Raw genomic sequence first — 16,756 nt, forward strand, 5'->3', positions numbered from 1 at the left:
CACATTTTCGCATATTGACTTAGGGGTGTACTCACTTTTGTTGCCAGCAGTTTTCACATTATTGATTGTTGAGTTATTTAAAGAGCACATCAAGTTTACACTGTTATACAAGCTGTACACTGACTACTTTACATTGTATCAGTGTCATTCCTTCAGTGTTGTCCCATGGAAAGATAAAATAAAATATTTACAAAAAGGTGAGGTATGTACTCACTTTTGTGATATACTGTACATAAGGACATGTATTTATTAAAGGGATTCATTTGGTAAATATGGCAGGGAAGATTTACTAAAGCTATCTAATTTTTACCCAGTCAAGCTAAACAGTCTAGAAATGAGCCAAATGTCTCACCGTGGCACAGTGAATGATAAAAGTGCCTAAAGATGCAAAGTTAGACTTTACACCACCTATTATTTGCCTTACTATGTGCCGGTAATATTTGGTGCATGTAACTGCATTTTAGGCCACACACCCTTTCCCAGTCAACCATGTCCTCCTGCTCCTTTTTGGGCCAATGTAGCCATAATTCTAGCACACTAAGGCTATGTGCACACGTGTGCGCTCTGCACCGCACCTAAAAGGTGCGCTTCAGAGCGCAGCTGAAAAGTTCCGTTCTGAAGCGCATGGTGCAGGTAGAGAACGTGCACTCTGCATGCTGCCTCTCCCTATAGGCAGCATGCAAACCGCACGAAAAAAGTGACATGTCACTTCTTAGAACGAGCGATTCGGGCAGCAGCCAAATCGCTGCGTTCTAATAGGCCACGTGCGCACGGCCCCTGCACAATCTCCATAGATTGTGCAGGGGACGCAGGACGCATGCAGTTACGCTGCGGTGCAGAACGCAGCGTAACTGCATGCAATACGCACACGTGCGCACATCCCCTTAGCTTAGTAAATCTGCCTCATTGTGATCATAGCAAACAATAAAAACATAATTCAGATGAATACACAGTCATTATAACAAGTCGCCTCTACAAGAGATGAAAGATAGGAAGACTTACGAATTCCTCCAGCTTTAACTGTTTGTATTTCATTAGTGCACCGGAGAACATTTCTTTAACCTTTTTAGCAAATTTTACATCAGATTCGTTTTCAATTGCAAATGTTTTCTAACAAAAGAAAAAAAAATTAATACATAAAACCATGAAATGATATGAACTGTGACTGCCATAAACTATGAAATATTGTGTGTGGTCTTTGTGTTGGAAATTGTATCAGCTATTTCAGTGTATCCCCCCACAACGCAATCCATGGTGAATTACAGAATTATGCACACTGGTAAAAAAGACACTAGGTCAGATACACTCTACTGTACTATATTTAAAGGGGTGATGAATCTGATAATGCTCTGTTAACTGATTTAACAAGGAAAAAAGTTTCACCAGAAAATTACTTTCTTTGCGATCATAACTCATCACCTACGCAAAGTTGGTCATGGCCACCTATCCTAAAAATGGGGCTCTGAAGTGCCGTTTTTGAATGGAGTTAGGGTTGAGAATGCAGACTAGTACTCAATTCAGGGTGTATGGGGCTGTGGGAAACAGCCGAGCACAGAGCGCTTGTGACTAGGCGGTATGCTGCTTAGGGTAGGTCGACCTCTTCCCTACTCCTGTTTTCCACTGCTCTATGGTCAGCTTTGCTTTACAGAGTAGGGTGATATCAGCAGACTTCTGTGCTTTAATGAGAGATCTATTGTAATCACATCTCAATTGTAAGCAAGCATGCAAGGAGGGTCCATACTCCTCTTAGTATCTGCTAATTGTGCTACTCTGTAATGTCTGATATTGTCTATACATGTTCCCTCTGAATTGTACAGTGCTGCGGAATATGTTAGTGCTATAGAAATAAAAATATTCTTGATAAGGTAGTAAAGCCCCCCCATACACAGATCAATATAGGCTAAATCTGTTGAGTTCGTCCAGTAGTTTACTGTAGTGTTCCCCAACGCCAGTCCTCAAGAGCCACCAACAGATCATGTTTTCAGGATTTCCTTGGTATTGCACAGGTCATGGAATTATCACCTGTGCAATACTAGGAAATCCTGAAAACACGCACTGTGGATGGCTCTTGAGGACTGAAATTGGGGAGCACTGATCTAATGTGTATGGGAGGCCCGGACAATGGATTGATGAGGGAGTTAAAGAGTTACCTCCAATTTAATTTTTCGTTTCATAAATCAATAGCACACATGAAAATAAATAACTTTCTAATATATGTTATCAGACAAATCTGCTTCTCTCTCCACCAGGTCTGATTTATTCTCATTTCACATATAAAATCTGAAAATGTTTGGAGTGATTAGTCTCGGTGGAGAGAGAAGCAGATTTGTCTGATAAGATATATTACAAAGTTTCTTATTTTCATGTGTGCTATTGATTTATGGAATAAAAATGTACCGTAATTAGCAGTTACTCTTCAATAGCAGCCCACACTGCTGGGCAGACAGCTGATTGAGAGCCTGCAGTGCCTCTGTATGAAGATCATGGGTCGGCCGCTATAACAGTTAGTCTATACACCACATATTATACACAGACGAAACTCCGCACAAATCTTCCCTAATGTCAGTCTACGGAGGAAGGGATGTACTGTACTTGTCACTTAAATAATGTATGCCATTTCTCTCAATAAACAGACAGTACAGGAAAGAAGGGAGTGTGATCGTTCCAGGGAAGTTAAAAAGAGAGCCCAAAAACCGATTAATGAAACCCAAGTAACTTTATGTGACCAAGTTAATGAATTGCTGTAGCAGAAACGTACACTGATCTCAGTACGTACCAGAAATTTGAACACATCTGTGTTGTTTTTTATTGGTTCTAAGTGAAAAATCTGTAAAATAAACAAAAAAAATCAGATTCAATCTCTAAATATTTGTAGTACTGTAGAAATAGCTCATTATTGTTATCATTACACAATAGGTTAGAGATGATGAAGCACACAGATACGAGTATACACTATGCCAAATACTAGGCAACATTAATCAAGGCTGTTGATACATTTTTGTTTTAGGCCAAGTTCACATTTCCGTTGTTTTGTATCAGTCACATGCGTCGCTTGACACATGTGACTGATGCGCTGTTCAACGCTGTACAACGGATGACAAAGAACAGAATTCTTTGTCGGATTCCGTTGTGTGCGGGGGGCGGAGCCGAGCGGGGCCGTGGCACTGAGGACGTCAGTGCCGCAGGGACTGCAGGACAGGTGAGTGTGTGTGTGTGTGTGTGTGTGTGTGTGTGTGTGTGTATATACACATGCTGAATGCGGGAGGGGGCGGAGCCGAGGGGGGGGGGCGGGGCCAGGCGCTGAGGATGTCAGTGGCAGTGCTGCGGTCTGCACGGCTGGGGACAGGTGAGTGTATGTGTATGTATGTGTGTGTGTGTCCACACATGCGGAGTGCGGGAGGGGGCGGAGTTAAGCGGGGGGCGGGGCCAGACGAGGGTGTCAGTGGCAGTGCTTGTCTGCATGGCTGGGGACAGGTGTGTGTGTGTGTGTGTGTGTGTGTGTGAGTGTGTGAGTGTGTACACACATGTGCGGGAGGGGACGGGGCCAAGCGGGGAAGTGTCGTCCTCCCTGCACACGTAACCAGACTAAATATCGGGTAGCAAAGTACCCGATGTTTACCTTGGTTACCCGATATTTACCTTGGTTACGGGCCTACACCGCTTAGCGCTGGCTCCTTGCACCGTAACCAGGGTAAATATCGGGTAACCAACCAAAGCTGGTGACGTGTGCAGGGAGCCAGAGAGCATGCACAGCGAAATCCGACGGATCGCGCTGCTCAAAAAAACGTTACATGCTGCGTTCCTCCCGCCCGGCGGTCAGTCGTTCCATGACTGATCAGTCGGGTGGAGCTCATACAAGTCTATGGGAGCAACGGAATCCGCTAAACGGATTCCGTTGTTTACAAGAGCAGCGGATTGTAACTGATACATTTTAGCGGAAATGTGAACTTAGCCTTAGATGTATTAGAGCATTAAGACTGTGCACTTTGGCAACCAAACTGAAAAGCCACACCTTTATCCAATAAACCTTCTGGTTTACACAATTGTGAAAGGGGAAGACCAGCAGGACAGAGATGTCAAAACCCGACAGGTGCCCTATGCCCTCCAACCCTGCGGTAGAGATACCTGTATGCCCAAATTCCCTCCCTAACCAGACCTGTATAATGCCTATTCACTAATATAAATATTTAAAAATAAAATAAAAAAAACCCCAAAAAATAAAAATTAAAAAAAAAAAAAAAAAAAACAGCAAAACTCTGATACGCTGTTCCTATGCTAATTAGGGCATTGACTAGTTGCTGGAGTGTTGTTTCCCCAGACTAATCGCCCCTTTTTCCATTTTATCACGCCCCTGCAGGCATGACAACATGATTTTCACCAGCTGACCTTTCCTCAGCTCTTGGAAATCTTGCGCATATGCGTGGCTCATTTTAGCCAGGTCAGTGTGCATTTTCAGCCGGGTGGATGCTTCCCAGTGTCATTAGGTGCACTGTGCATGACCAGAAGTTCAGAAGAGGAGTACATGAGCAGTCTGCTTAACCTATGGTCATGCACAATGCACACCTAATGAAGCCGGTAAGTGCACACCCAGCTTCAAAGGTGCACCGACGCAGCCGAAATGAGCCGCATGTATGCACAAGATTTCCAGGAGCTGGCAGTGGCACCAGCTAGTGGAAATCATGTTATCACGCCCACAGAGGCATGATAAAATGGAAAAAGGGTCAACTAGTCTAGGAAAACAATGCTCCTGCGCCTAATCAAGGCCCTAATAAGTATAGGGAAAGTGAGATTTATAAGGTTTTTTGTTTTTTTTTAACATTCATGTTAGTGAATAGCATTATACAGGCCTGGTTAGGGAGGGAATTTGGCCGTAATAATATATATATATATATATATATATATATATATATATATATATATATATATATATATATATATATATATATATATATATATATATATATATCAATGTTGCTGGGTTGGAGGGCATAGGGGACCTGATAGGCCCCCTTTAAGCTTCTCATGCAGATCTGTGTCCGGCCCATAGATCTGAATAGCTCATTAACAAAGAAAAGAAGGGAATTTTGTTTACTTACCGTAAATTCCTTTTCTTCTAGCTCCAATTGGGAGACCCAGACAGTGGGTGTATAGCTACTGCCTCTGGAGGCCGCACAAAGAACTACACTTAAAAGTGTAAGGCCCCTCCCCTTCTGGCTATACACCCTCCCGTAGGAGTACGGATTCCTCAGTTTTAGTACCAAAGCAAGAAGGAGGAAAGCCAATAACAGTTTCAAAACCAAATTCAATCCGATAACTAGATCGGAGAACTTAAGAAACAACGTGAACAACATGTGCACCCGAAAAAACGAAACCCTAAAAACAGATAGGGCGGGTGCTGGGTCTCCCAATTGGAGCTAGAAGAAAAGGAATTTACGGTAAGTAAACAAAATTCCCTTCTTCTTTTTCGCTCCTAATTGGGAGACCCAGACAGTGGGACGTCCAAAAGCAGTCCCTGGGTGGGTAAAAAGATACCACATGAACGGGCTGTCATACAGCCTCTTCCTACAGGTGGGCCACCGCCGCCTGAAGGACCCGTCTACCTAGGCTGGCGTCTGCCGAAGCGTAGGTATGCACTTGATAGTGTTTGGTAAATGTGTGCAGACTCGACCAGGTAGCCGCCTGGCACACTTGCTGAGCCGTAGCCTGATGCCTCAACGCCCAGGACGCACCAACGGCTCTGGTAGAATGGGCCTTCAGTCCAGATGGAATCTGAAGCCCAGCAGAACGGTATGCGTGAAGAATTGGTTCCTTGATCCACCGCGCCAGGGTGGATTTGGAAGCTTGCGATCCCTTATGCTGACCAGCGACTAGGACAAAGAGCGCATCCGAACGGCGTAGAGGCGCCGTGCGAGAAATGTAAATCCTGAGTGCTCTCACCAGGTCCAACAGATGTAAACCCTTTTCAAATTGGTGAACTGGATGCGGACACAAAGATGGCAAAGTGATATCCTGATTGAGATGAAAGGAAGAAACCACCTTGGGAGAAAACTCTGGAATTGGACGCAGTACTACCTTGTCTTGGTGAAACACCAGGAAGGGAGATTTGCAAGATAACGCCGCCAGCTCGGACACTCTTCGAAGAGATGTGACCGCTACAAGAAAAACTACCTTTTGTGAAAGCCGAGAAAGGGGAACCTCTTTCAAGGGCTCGAAAGGCGGCTTTTGAAGAGCAAGGAGAACCTTGTTCAGATCCCAGGGTTCCAATGGCCGTCTGTAAGGAGGAACGATATGACAAACTCCTTGGAGAAACGTGCGTACTTTAGAAAGCTGTGCCAAGCGCTTCTGAAAGAATACGGATAACGCGGAGACTTGACCCTTAAGCGAGCTAAGGGACAAACCTTTTTCCAACCCAGACTGCAGGAAGGAAAGAAAAATTGGCAATGCAAATGGCCAGGGAGAAAACCCTTGAGCCAAGCACCACGCTAAGAATATCTTCCACGTCCTGTGATAGATCTTAGCTGAGGATGGTTTTCTAGCCTGTCTCATTGTGGCAACAACTCCCTGAGATAAACCTGAGGCCGCTAGGATCCAGGACTCAATGGCCACACAGTCAGGTTCAGGGCCGCAGAATTCAGATGGAAAAACGGCCCTTGAGACAGCAGATCTGGACGGTCTGGTAGTGCCCACGGTTGGCCTACCGTGAGATGCCACAGATCCGGGTACCACGACCTTCTTGGCCAATTTGGAGCGACGAGTATGGCTCGCTGGCAGTCGGACTTGATTTTCCGGAGAACTCTGGGTAACAATGCTAGAGGTGGGAACACATAGGGGAGTCGGAACTGCGACCAATCCTGAACCAAGGCGTCTGCCGCCAGCGCTCGGTGATCGTGAGACCGTGCCATGAAAACTGGGACCTTGTTGTTGTGCCGTGACGCCATCAGATCGACGTCCGGCGACCCCCAGCGGTAACAGATCTGTTGAAACACGTCCGGGTGAAGGGACCATTCTCCTGCGTCCATGCCCTGGCGACTGAGAAAGTCCGCTTCCCAGTTTTCCACGCCTGGGATGTGAACTGCAGATATGGTGGACGCTCTGCTTTCCACCCACGTCAAAATCCGCTGGACTTCTTGAAAAGCTTGGCGACTGCGTGTTCCCCCTTGGTGGTTGATGTACGCCACCGCCGTGGAATTGTCCGACTGAATCCGAATCTGCTTGCCTTCCAGCCATTGTTGGAAGGCTCGCAGGGCAAGATAGATTGCTCTGATTTCCAGAACATTGATCTGCAAGATGGACTCTTCCTGAGTCCACGTCCCCTGAGCCCTGTGGTGGAGAAACACCGCTCCCCACCCTGATAGGCTCGCATCTGTCGTGACCACTGCCCAGGACGGGGGAAGGAACGACTTTCCCTGTGACAAGGAGTTGGGGAGAAGCCACCAACGTAGAGAGTCCTTGGCAGTCTGAGAGAGGGAGACAGTCCTGTCGAGGGACGTCGATTTCCCATCCCATTGGCGCAGAATGTCCCATTGGAGAGGGCGCAGATGAAACTGCGCGAACGGGACTGCCTCCATTGCTGCTACCATCTTTCCTAGGAAATGCATGAGGCGCCTCAGTGAGTGCGACTGGCTCTGAAGGAGAGATTGCACTCCAGTCCGTAGCGAGCACTGCTTGTCCAGTGGAAGCCTCACTATCGCTGATAGAGTATGAAACTCCATGCCAAGATAAGTCAGAGATTGGGTCGGGGTTAGATGAGACTTTGGAAAGTTGATAATCCACCCGAAAGTCTGGAGGGTGTCTAGCGCCACCTTCAGACTGTGTTGGCATGCTTCTTGAGAGGATGCCTTTATAAGTAGGTCGTCTAGATACGGGATGACCGAGTGACCCTGCGAGTGCAGAACAGCTACTACTGCTGCCATGACTTTGGTGAAGACCCGGGGGGCTGTTGCCAGACCGAAGGGTAACGCTACGAACTGTAGGTGCTCGTCGTGTATGACGAAACGTAGGAAACGCTGATGCTCTGGTGCAATCGGCACGTGGAGATACGCATCTTTGATGTCTATTGATGCTAGAAAATCTCCCTGAGACATTGAGGCTATGACGGAGCGTAGGGATTCCATCCGGAACCTCCTGACTTTTACGTGTCTGTTGAGCAACTTCAGATCCAGGACGGGACGATACGATCCGTCCTTTTTTGGGACCACAAACAGATTGGAGTAAAAACCGTGACCCTGATCCTGAAGAGGGACGGAGGTCACCACTCCTTCCGCCTTTAGAGCGGCCACCGCCTGCAACAGAGCATCGGCTCGGTCTGGTGGTGGAGAAGTTCGGAAGAAACGAGTTGGCGGACGAGAACTGAACTCTATCCTGTACCCGTGAGATAGAATATCTCTCACCCAACGGTCCTTGACGCTTGCTAGCCAAATGTCGCCAAAGTGGGACAGCCTCCCACCGACCGCGGGTGTGGGCATCGGAGACCGCAAGTCAGGAGGACGTCGTTTTGGCAACGGTTCCTCCGGCTGGTCTTTTTGGGCGTGACTGAGACCTCCAAGAATTTGAACGTCTCTGGTCCTTTTGAGTCTTTTTTGACGAGGCGAATTGGGACCTGCCCTGTCCTCGAAAGGACCGATAACCAGACTGACCCCTCCTCTGTTGGGGCTTGTTTTGTCTGTGTTGTGGCAAGGATGAGTCCTTACCCTTGGAGTGTTTGATGATTTCATCCAAACGCTCTCCAAACAATCGGTCACGAGAAAAAGGCAAATTGGTTAAGCACTTCTTGGAATGAGAATCTGCTTTCCAATGTCTCAACCACAGAGCCCTACGCAAAACAACTGAGTTGGCTGACGCCACTGCCGTGCGGCTTGTAGCGTCCAAAACAGCATTAATCGCGTACGACGCGAATGCCGCCATTTGCGAGGTCAATGGTGCTACCTGCGGGGCAAATGCACGTGTGACTGAGTCGACTCGCGCAAGCCCGGCCGTGATAGCTTGGAGTGCCCATACGGCCGCAAAAGAAGGCGCTAATGACGCTCCAATCGCTTCATAGATGGATTTCAGCCAGAGCTCCATCTGCCTGTCAGTGGCATCTTTAAGTGCCGCTCCATCTTCAACAGCAACCAAGGATCTAGCTGCCAGCCTGGAAATTGGAGGATCCACTTTTGGACACTGGGTCCAACCCTTGACCACTTCAGAGGGAAAAGGGTAGCGTGTATCTTTAAGTCGTTTAGGAAAACGCCTTTCAGGATAAGCGTGGGGTTTCTGGATTGCGTCTCTGAAGTCAGCGTGGTCCAGAAAAGTGCTTAATGTACGCTTAGGGTATCTGAAATGGATTCTCTCGTGCTGCGAAGCTGACTCCTCTACAGGAGGAGCTGGTGGGGAAATATTCAACATCTTATTGATGTTAAATATAAGATCATTAACTATGGCGTCACCATCTGGTGTATCTAGATTGAGAGCGGTCCCAGGATCAGAATCCTGATCAGTTACGTCCGCCTCATCACCCATAGATTCATCCCGCTGGGATCCAGACCATTGAGATGAATGTGAAGGCCCGTCATAACGAGCCCGCTTAGGCTGCCCGGGGCCATCGTCCGAGTCAGAGTCTTCACCCTGAGGTGTAGATGCCCGTCCCGGAGCTAGGAGCTGAGGGGGACCAGGGGGCAATACATGCACAGTGTCCGTGGTCTGAAGTACAGGCCTAGCTCGCAATGTGTCAAGAATTTGTGACATAGTGAGAGACATTCTGTCAGCAAAAGCTGCAAACTCAGTTCCTGTCACCTGGACAGCATTCACAGGTGGTACACCCTGGGACACGTCCAGCAGAGGTCCCGACTGTGCAAGCGCCGCAGGGGCCGAGCACTGCACACAATGGGGGTCCGTGGAGCCTGCCGGTAGAAAAGTCCCACATGCGGTGCAGGAAGCATACAATGTCTGTGCCTTGGCACCCTTGCGTTTTACGGGCGACATGCTGCTGGCTCTCTGCATGTGAGAGAGTCTATAGCCAAAGGGCGACCAGCGCTATGTAATACCAAGTATTTGTAGCAACAAAATACTAAGAATACTACGAGCACAAGAGGGGGTGAGCCCTGAGGGCTGCTTACCGCCCGCTGAACAGCGGGTAAGAGGCTGCAGAATGCCTTGTCTGGGTCTCCCCGGCTCCCCTCTGCAGCTCAGCGTGTCAGCAAGAATGGCTGCCGGCTAATGTGGAGAGGGGCGGTCCGTGGGAGTTCCCAAACAAAAGTGCGGGAACAGTGTCCCCTCTGTGCTGACTGTGAGGGCTGGAGTATGTAAAAACGACTCCAGCCCTCAGCGCTGATGCACTGGCCAGCGTCCCGCCCCTCTCCTGACTGGCAGGTCTGGGGGCGGGAACGAACGAAAGCAGGCCGCAAAAGCCGGGGACTCGAGTTATCAGCGCGGCCGCCGTAAAAGCGCGGGCCGCGCTGAAGTCCCCGGCGCACTACAAGTGCCAGCCGCGCCGCTGTTCCAGCGGCCGGCGCGACCGAGTCCTAGACGTGGGCAGCGTCCCGCCCCTCTCCTGACTGGCAGGTCTGGGGGCGGGAACGAACGGAAGCAGGCCGCAAAAGCCGGGGACTGTAGTTATCAGCGCGGCCGCCGTAAAAGCGCAGGCCGCGCTGAAGTCCCCGGCGCACTACAAGTGCCAGCCGTGCCGCAGTCCCAGCGGCCGGCGCGGCCGATTCCCATAAGTGTGCCTGCTTCAGCTAAGCTGAATGAGGCCATGGCACAGGCGCCGCAGCGCTGATGTCCCCCGGCGCACTACAACACCCAGCATGCTGCGGTGTGAGCGCCAAATGCACGGGGACACAGAGTACCTTAAGGAAGCAGGGCCATGTCCCTGATGTACTCCGCTCCATCCAGCATCTTCTCCAGGGGCTGTAGATGGAGCACGGTCTCAGTGCCTGGAGACCGGTAAATCCCACTTCACCCAGAGCCCTGTAAAAAGGGATGGGGAAGGAATCAGCATGTGGGCTCCTGCCGCCGTACCCGCAATGGGTACCTCAACCTTACAAACACCTCCGACATAAGTGGGGTGAGAAGGGAGCATGCTGGGAGTCTGTATAGACCCTCTTTTCTTCCATCCGACATAGTCAGCAGCTGCTGCTGACTAAAAACAATGGAGCTATGCGTGCGTGTCTGACCTCCTTGCGCACAAAGCTAAAACTGAGGAATCCGTACTCCTACGGGAGGGTGTATAGCCAGAAGGGGAGGGGCCTTACACTTTTAAGTGTAGTTCTTTGTGCGGCCTCCAGAGGCAGTAGCTATACACCCACTGTCTGGGTCTCCCAATTAGGAGCGAAAAAGAAACGTAGCTTTCCCTGGAATGAGACTTTGAATCGCAGATATCAAGGTATCAGTTTATTCAGCTTCCTGTGACATGCATCATGCTCATACAGATGGGCAAGGATGGTGGATCCTACTGATAGATTCCCTTTAAACTGGAAATATTACCACTTAATATAAAAGCCAGTATCTAATATTCATACCTCTATCGATTCCTTATGTCTTGTGTTGCCACTTTCTGCATGCCGTCTCTTTCTGTAATACGGTACATGGTTGGAAAAATATTTAAACAAAAAAAAAAAAAAACAAGCAATTTGCTATTGTGAAATACTAAACATACAAATCTCAGAGTTCTAAAGCAAAAAAAAAAAAAATTGTATGTGTACTAACTGTATTTATACTAATAAACTTTAATGAAATAAGCTGACCCTGAACAGTCCTGGCAGCTATGCTTTCAGCTACTGTTTTCTGACCAGTAGACTAACAATTGTATAATAAAGAGGTGAGGAATAGAACAAAATCTAACTATACAAAAAATCTCAATCAAAATAAAATATCACACTAGTGCCTGGAATATACAAATAATGCTGGCCTGAGTGCATTTGTTTTATCCACTATTATACCAAGCAAACTACAAGACTGGATGGTCAGGATAATGGGCAAAGGAGGACCTAATACTTGCCCTTCCTGACGTGGAGGTTGGCACCGTAGATAAAGCAAGCAAGTGCAAGATTCAGGGGCTCACTGTCATCTAATCCTAGAGACCCTAGAAAGCCATGTACTTAAAGAAATCATCGCTTATCTAAATGAATTTGGGATGGTTAAAAAACCGAATATCCATAAAGATGGACAAAGTGACTATCAAAGAATAGGTCATATGTAATTAAATGCAGATACATGAACCAGAGATTTGGTGCTGCATGTGTTTAAATGCCACCACTTAGAGGGAACCAACCAGCAGGATTTTCATATATAAAGTAAAGCCAGTGCTATACTGGTATTAGGATGCTGAATGTAAGTATACCTTTTGTTCTGAGATTAGATGTTTTATTTCAGAAATATGTGTAAGTAAAGTTCCAGCAATGCACTGCTATTTGACTGACAGGTGCAACCTGAAAGGAATATGTGGGTCAGGTTTTACTATCTATTCCCGCCCAGGTCTGCCTGCTTGGCCTTCCTTCCCCCGTCACCCTCAGACGTTAATTCCGGAGCAGGCAGATAGATTGGCCAATTAGCATTAGCAATACAATAATTTCCTTTTAGTAGGGTGCCAACCTCCACGGTTAGGTAGGATCCCACCTACCTTGGGATAATACTAGGGTGAATTAGGCACCCCCTATCTCTCTCACTCTCTCCTACCCCCAAAATTAACATCTCCGTAATAAGCTAAAACCAAAGCTCATTACCATCATTCTCTTCAATATAACTGTACAGCTCTACGTCTTTGCCATGTTGATGCACTGTTGAAGCTCCATGCCATAATACCCTCCAGAAGTACATGATTGGGTCTAACATATCCCATAACCAGCTCTTCCCCCTCCTCTGGTCTTCCTCACTATTAACGGATAGGGGGATTCATTGTGGAGCTGAACGAAGGGAATTTTGTTTACTTACCGTAAATTCCTTTTCTTCTAGCTCTAATTGGGAGACCCAGACAATTGGGGTGTATAGGCTATGCCTCCGGAGGCAGCACAAAGTATTACACTCAAAAGTGTTAAGCCCCTCCCCTTCTGCCTATACACCCCCCGTGCTCCCACGGGCTCCTCAGTTTTGGTGCAAAAGCAAGAAGGAGGAAAAAGAATTATAAACTGGTTTAAAGTAACTTCAATCCGAAGGAATATCGGAGAACTGAAACCATTCAACATGAACAACATGTGTACACAAAAAAAAAAAACAGGGGCGGGTGCTGGGTCTCCCAATTAGAGCTAGAAGAAAAGGAATTTACGGTAAGTAAACAAAATTCCCTTCTTCTTTGTCGCTCTATTGGGAGACCCAGACAATTGGGATGTCCAAAAGCAATCCCTGGGTGGGTAAAATAATACCTCGTAAGAGAGCCGTAAAACGGCCTCTTCCTACAGGTGTGCAATCGCCACCTGAAGGACTCGTCTACCTAGGCTGGCATCCGCCGAAGCATAGGTATGCAACTGATAGTGTTTCGTGAAAGTGTGCAGGCTCGACCAGGTAGCCGCCTGACACACCTGCTGAGCCGTAGCCTGGTGCCTCAAAGCCCAGGACGCGCCCGCGGCTCTGGTAGAATGGGCCTTCAGCCCTGAGGGAACCGGAAGCCCAGCCGAACGGTAGGCTTCGAGAATTGGCTCCTTGATCCACCGAGCCAAGGTTGATTTGGAAGCCTGTGACCCTTTACGCTGGCCAGCGACAAGGACAAAGAGTGCATCCGAGCGGCGCAGGGGCGCCGTACGAGAAATGTAGAGTCTGAGTGCTCTCACCAGATCTAACAAGTGCAAATCCTTTTCACATTGGTGAATTGGATGAGGACCAAAAGAAGATAAGGAGATATCCTGATTGAGATGAAAGGGGGATACCACCTTAGAGAGAAAGTCCGGAACCGGACGCAGAACCACCTTGTCCTGGTGAACAACCAGGAAAGGGGCTTTGCATGACAGCGCTGCTAGCTCGGGCACTCTCCGAAGTGAAGTGACTGCTACTAGAAAAAAAAAAACCCTTTCTGCGAAAGGCGTGAGAGAGAAATATCTCTCATTGTCTCGAATGGTGATTTCTAAAGAACCAGCAGCACCCTGATCAGAATCCAGGTTTCTAACGTCAGCTTGTAAGGAGGAACGATGTGACCATCCCCCTGCAGGAACGTGCGTACCTGTGGAAGTCTGGCTAGGCGCTTCTGGAAAAAAACACAGAGAGCGCTGAGACTTGTCCCTTAAGGGAGTCGAGCGACAAACCCTTTTCCAGTCCAGATTGAAGGAAGGACAGAAAAAATGGGCAAGGCAAAGTGCCAGGGAGAAGAACCCTGAGCAGAGCACCACGACAGGAAAATTTTCCACGTCCTGTGGTAGATCTTGGCGGACGTTGGTTTCCTAGCCTGTCTCATAGTGGCAATGACGTCTTGAGATAATCCTGAAGACGCTAGGATCCAGGACTCAATGGCCACAGTCAGGTTGAGGGCCGCAGAATTCAGATGGAAAAACGGCCCTTGAGACAGCAAGTCTGGGCGGTCTGGTAGTGCCCACGGTTGGCCGACCGTGAGATGCCACAGATCCGGGTACCACAACCTCCTCGGCCAGTCTGGAGCGACGAGGATGACGCGGCGGCAGTCGGCCCTGATCTTGCGTAACACACTGGGCAACAGTGCCAGCGGAGGAAACACATAAGGGAGCTGAAACTGCGACCAATCCTGAACTAAGGCGTCTGCCGCCAGAGCTCTGGGATCTTGAGACCGTGCCATGAACGTCGGTACCTTGTTATTGTGTCGGGACGCCATGAAGTCGACGTCCGGCACCCCCCAGCGGCAACAGGTCTCCTGAAACACGTCCGGGTGAAGGGACCATTCCCCTGCGTCCATGCCCTGGCGACTGAGATAATCCGCTTCCCAGTTTTCCACGCCTGGAATGTGAACTGCAGAGATGGTGGAGGCCGTGGCTTCCACCCACATCAAAATCCGCCGGACTTCCTGGGAGGCTTGCCGACTGCGTGTGCCGCCTTGGTGGTTGATGTATGCCACCACTGTGGAATTGTCCGACTGAATTCTGATCTGCTTGCCTTCCAGCCACTGCTGGAACGCTTTCAGGGCAAGATATACTACCCGTATTTCCAGAACATTGATCTGAAGCGAGGACTCTTGCTGGGTCCACGTACCCTAAGCCCTGTGGTGGAGAAAAAACCGCTCCCCACCCTGACAGACTCGCGTCCGTCGTGACTACTTCCCAGGATGGGGGTAGGAAAGATTTCCCCTTCGCTAATGAAGTGGGAATAAGCCACCCCCGAAGGGAAGCTTTGGTCGTCTGAGAGAGGGAGACGGTCCTGACGAGGGACGTCGGCTTCCTGTCCCATTTGCATAGGATGTCCCATTGAAGGGGACGCAGGTGAAATTGCGCGAAAGGGACTGCCTCCATTGCTGCCACCATCTTCCCCAGGAAGTGCGTGAGGCGCCTCACGGGGTGTGACTGGCCTTGAAGGAGAGATTGTACCCCTTTCCGTAGTGACTGCTGTTTGATCAGCGGAAGCTTCACTATCGCTGAGAGAGTATGAAACTACGTGCCAAGATATGTCAGCGATTGGGCCGGTGTCAGATTTGACTTCGGAAAATTGATGATCCACCCGAAACCCTGGAGAGTCTCCAGGGCAGCGTCAAGGCTGCGTTGGCATGCCTCTAGAGAGGGTGCCTTGATCAGCAGATCGTCCAAGTACGGGATCACCGAGTGACCCAGGGAGTGTAGGAGCGCTACTACAGTAGCCATAACCTCGGTAAAAACCCGTGGGGCTGTTGCCAGGCCGAACGGCAGTGCCACGAATTGCAGGTATTCGTGTCCTATGGCGAAGCGCAAGAAGCGCTGGTGCTCTGGAGCAATCGGTACATGGGGATAAGCATTTTTGATATCGATTGATGCAAGGAAATCTCCTTGGGACATTGAGGCGATGACGGAGCGGAGGGATGCCATCCGGAACCGCCTGGTTTTTATCCGTCTGTTGAGCAGTTTCAGGTCCAGGACCGGGCGGAAAGACCCGTCCTTCTTTGAGACCATCAACAAGTTGGAGTAAAAACCGTGGCTCTGTTGCTGAAGAGGAACAGGGATCACCACTCCTTCAGCCGTCAGAGTGCGCCGCGCCTGCAGAGGAGCCTCGGCTCGCTCGGGAGGCGGGGATGACCTGAAGAATAGAGTCGGGGGACGAGAGGTGAACTCTGTCTTGTAACCGTGAGACAGAATAACTCTCACCCCGCGGTCTTTTATTTGTGGCAGCCCGGTGTCGCAAAAGCGGGAGAGCCTGCCACCGACCGAGGATGCTACTAGCGGAGGTCGAAAGTCATGAGGAAGCCGCTTTGTTAGCGGCGCCCCCGGTGGTCTGTTTAGGACGTGACCTAGACCGCCATGCATCAGAGCTCCTTTGTCTTTCTGAGACCTTGTGGACGAGGAGAATTGGGACCTGCCCGCGCCCCGAGAGGAGCGAAACCTCGACTGCCCTCTCCTCTGTTGGGATATGTTTGGTTGGGACTGGGGTAAGGATGTATCCTTTCCCTTGGATTGTTTGATGACTTCATCCAGACGCTCACCAAACAACCTGTCGCCACAAATTGGCAAACTGGTTAAGCGCTTTTTTGGAAGCAGAATCTGCCTTCCATTCCCGTAGCCATAAGGCCCTGCGGAGTACCACCGAATTGGCGGCCGCAACCGCCGTACAGCTCGCAGAGTCCAGGACAGCACTAATAGCGTTGCCGAGGTTTGGGAGGTAATGGATGCCACTTGTGGCGCGGCCGTGCATGTGGCTGCTTCAA

At 49.2% G+C, this 16,756-nt stretch overlaps 1 protein-coding gene across 4 annotated transcripts in view; it reads right to left on the reverse strand.

The window, feature by feature from the left end:
- Nucleotides 1-16,756, reverse strand: part of LOC142243224 (uncharacterized) — a 137,889-nt gene that overhangs the window by 30,359 nt on the left and 90,774 nt on the right. For all 4 annotated transcript variants that reach the window (XM_075314898.1, XM_075314897.1, XM_075314896.1 and 1 more), the window contains 3 exons: nucleotides 11,496-11,547; nucleotides 2,777-2,827; nucleotides 1,003-1,110 (listed from right to left, as the gene is read on the reverse strand). In XM_075314898.1, the coding sequence (XP_075171013.1) occupies nucleotides 1,003-1,110; nucleotides 2,777-2,827; nucleotides 11,496-11,547 (211 nt within the window). The remainder of the gene's footprint in view (nucleotides 1-1,002; nucleotides 1,111-2,776; nucleotides 2,828-11,495; nucleotides 11,548-16,756) is intronic.

The sequence above is a fragment of the Anomaloglossus baeobatrachus genome, chromosome 6, assembly GCF_048569485.1.
Source record: "Anomaloglossus baeobatrachus isolate aAnoBae1 chromosome 6, aAnoBae1.hap1, whole genome shotgun sequence".
Taxonomy (NCBI): Eukaryota; Metazoa; Chordata; class Amphibia; order Anura; family Aromobatidae; genus Anomaloglossus; species Anomaloglossus baeobatrachus.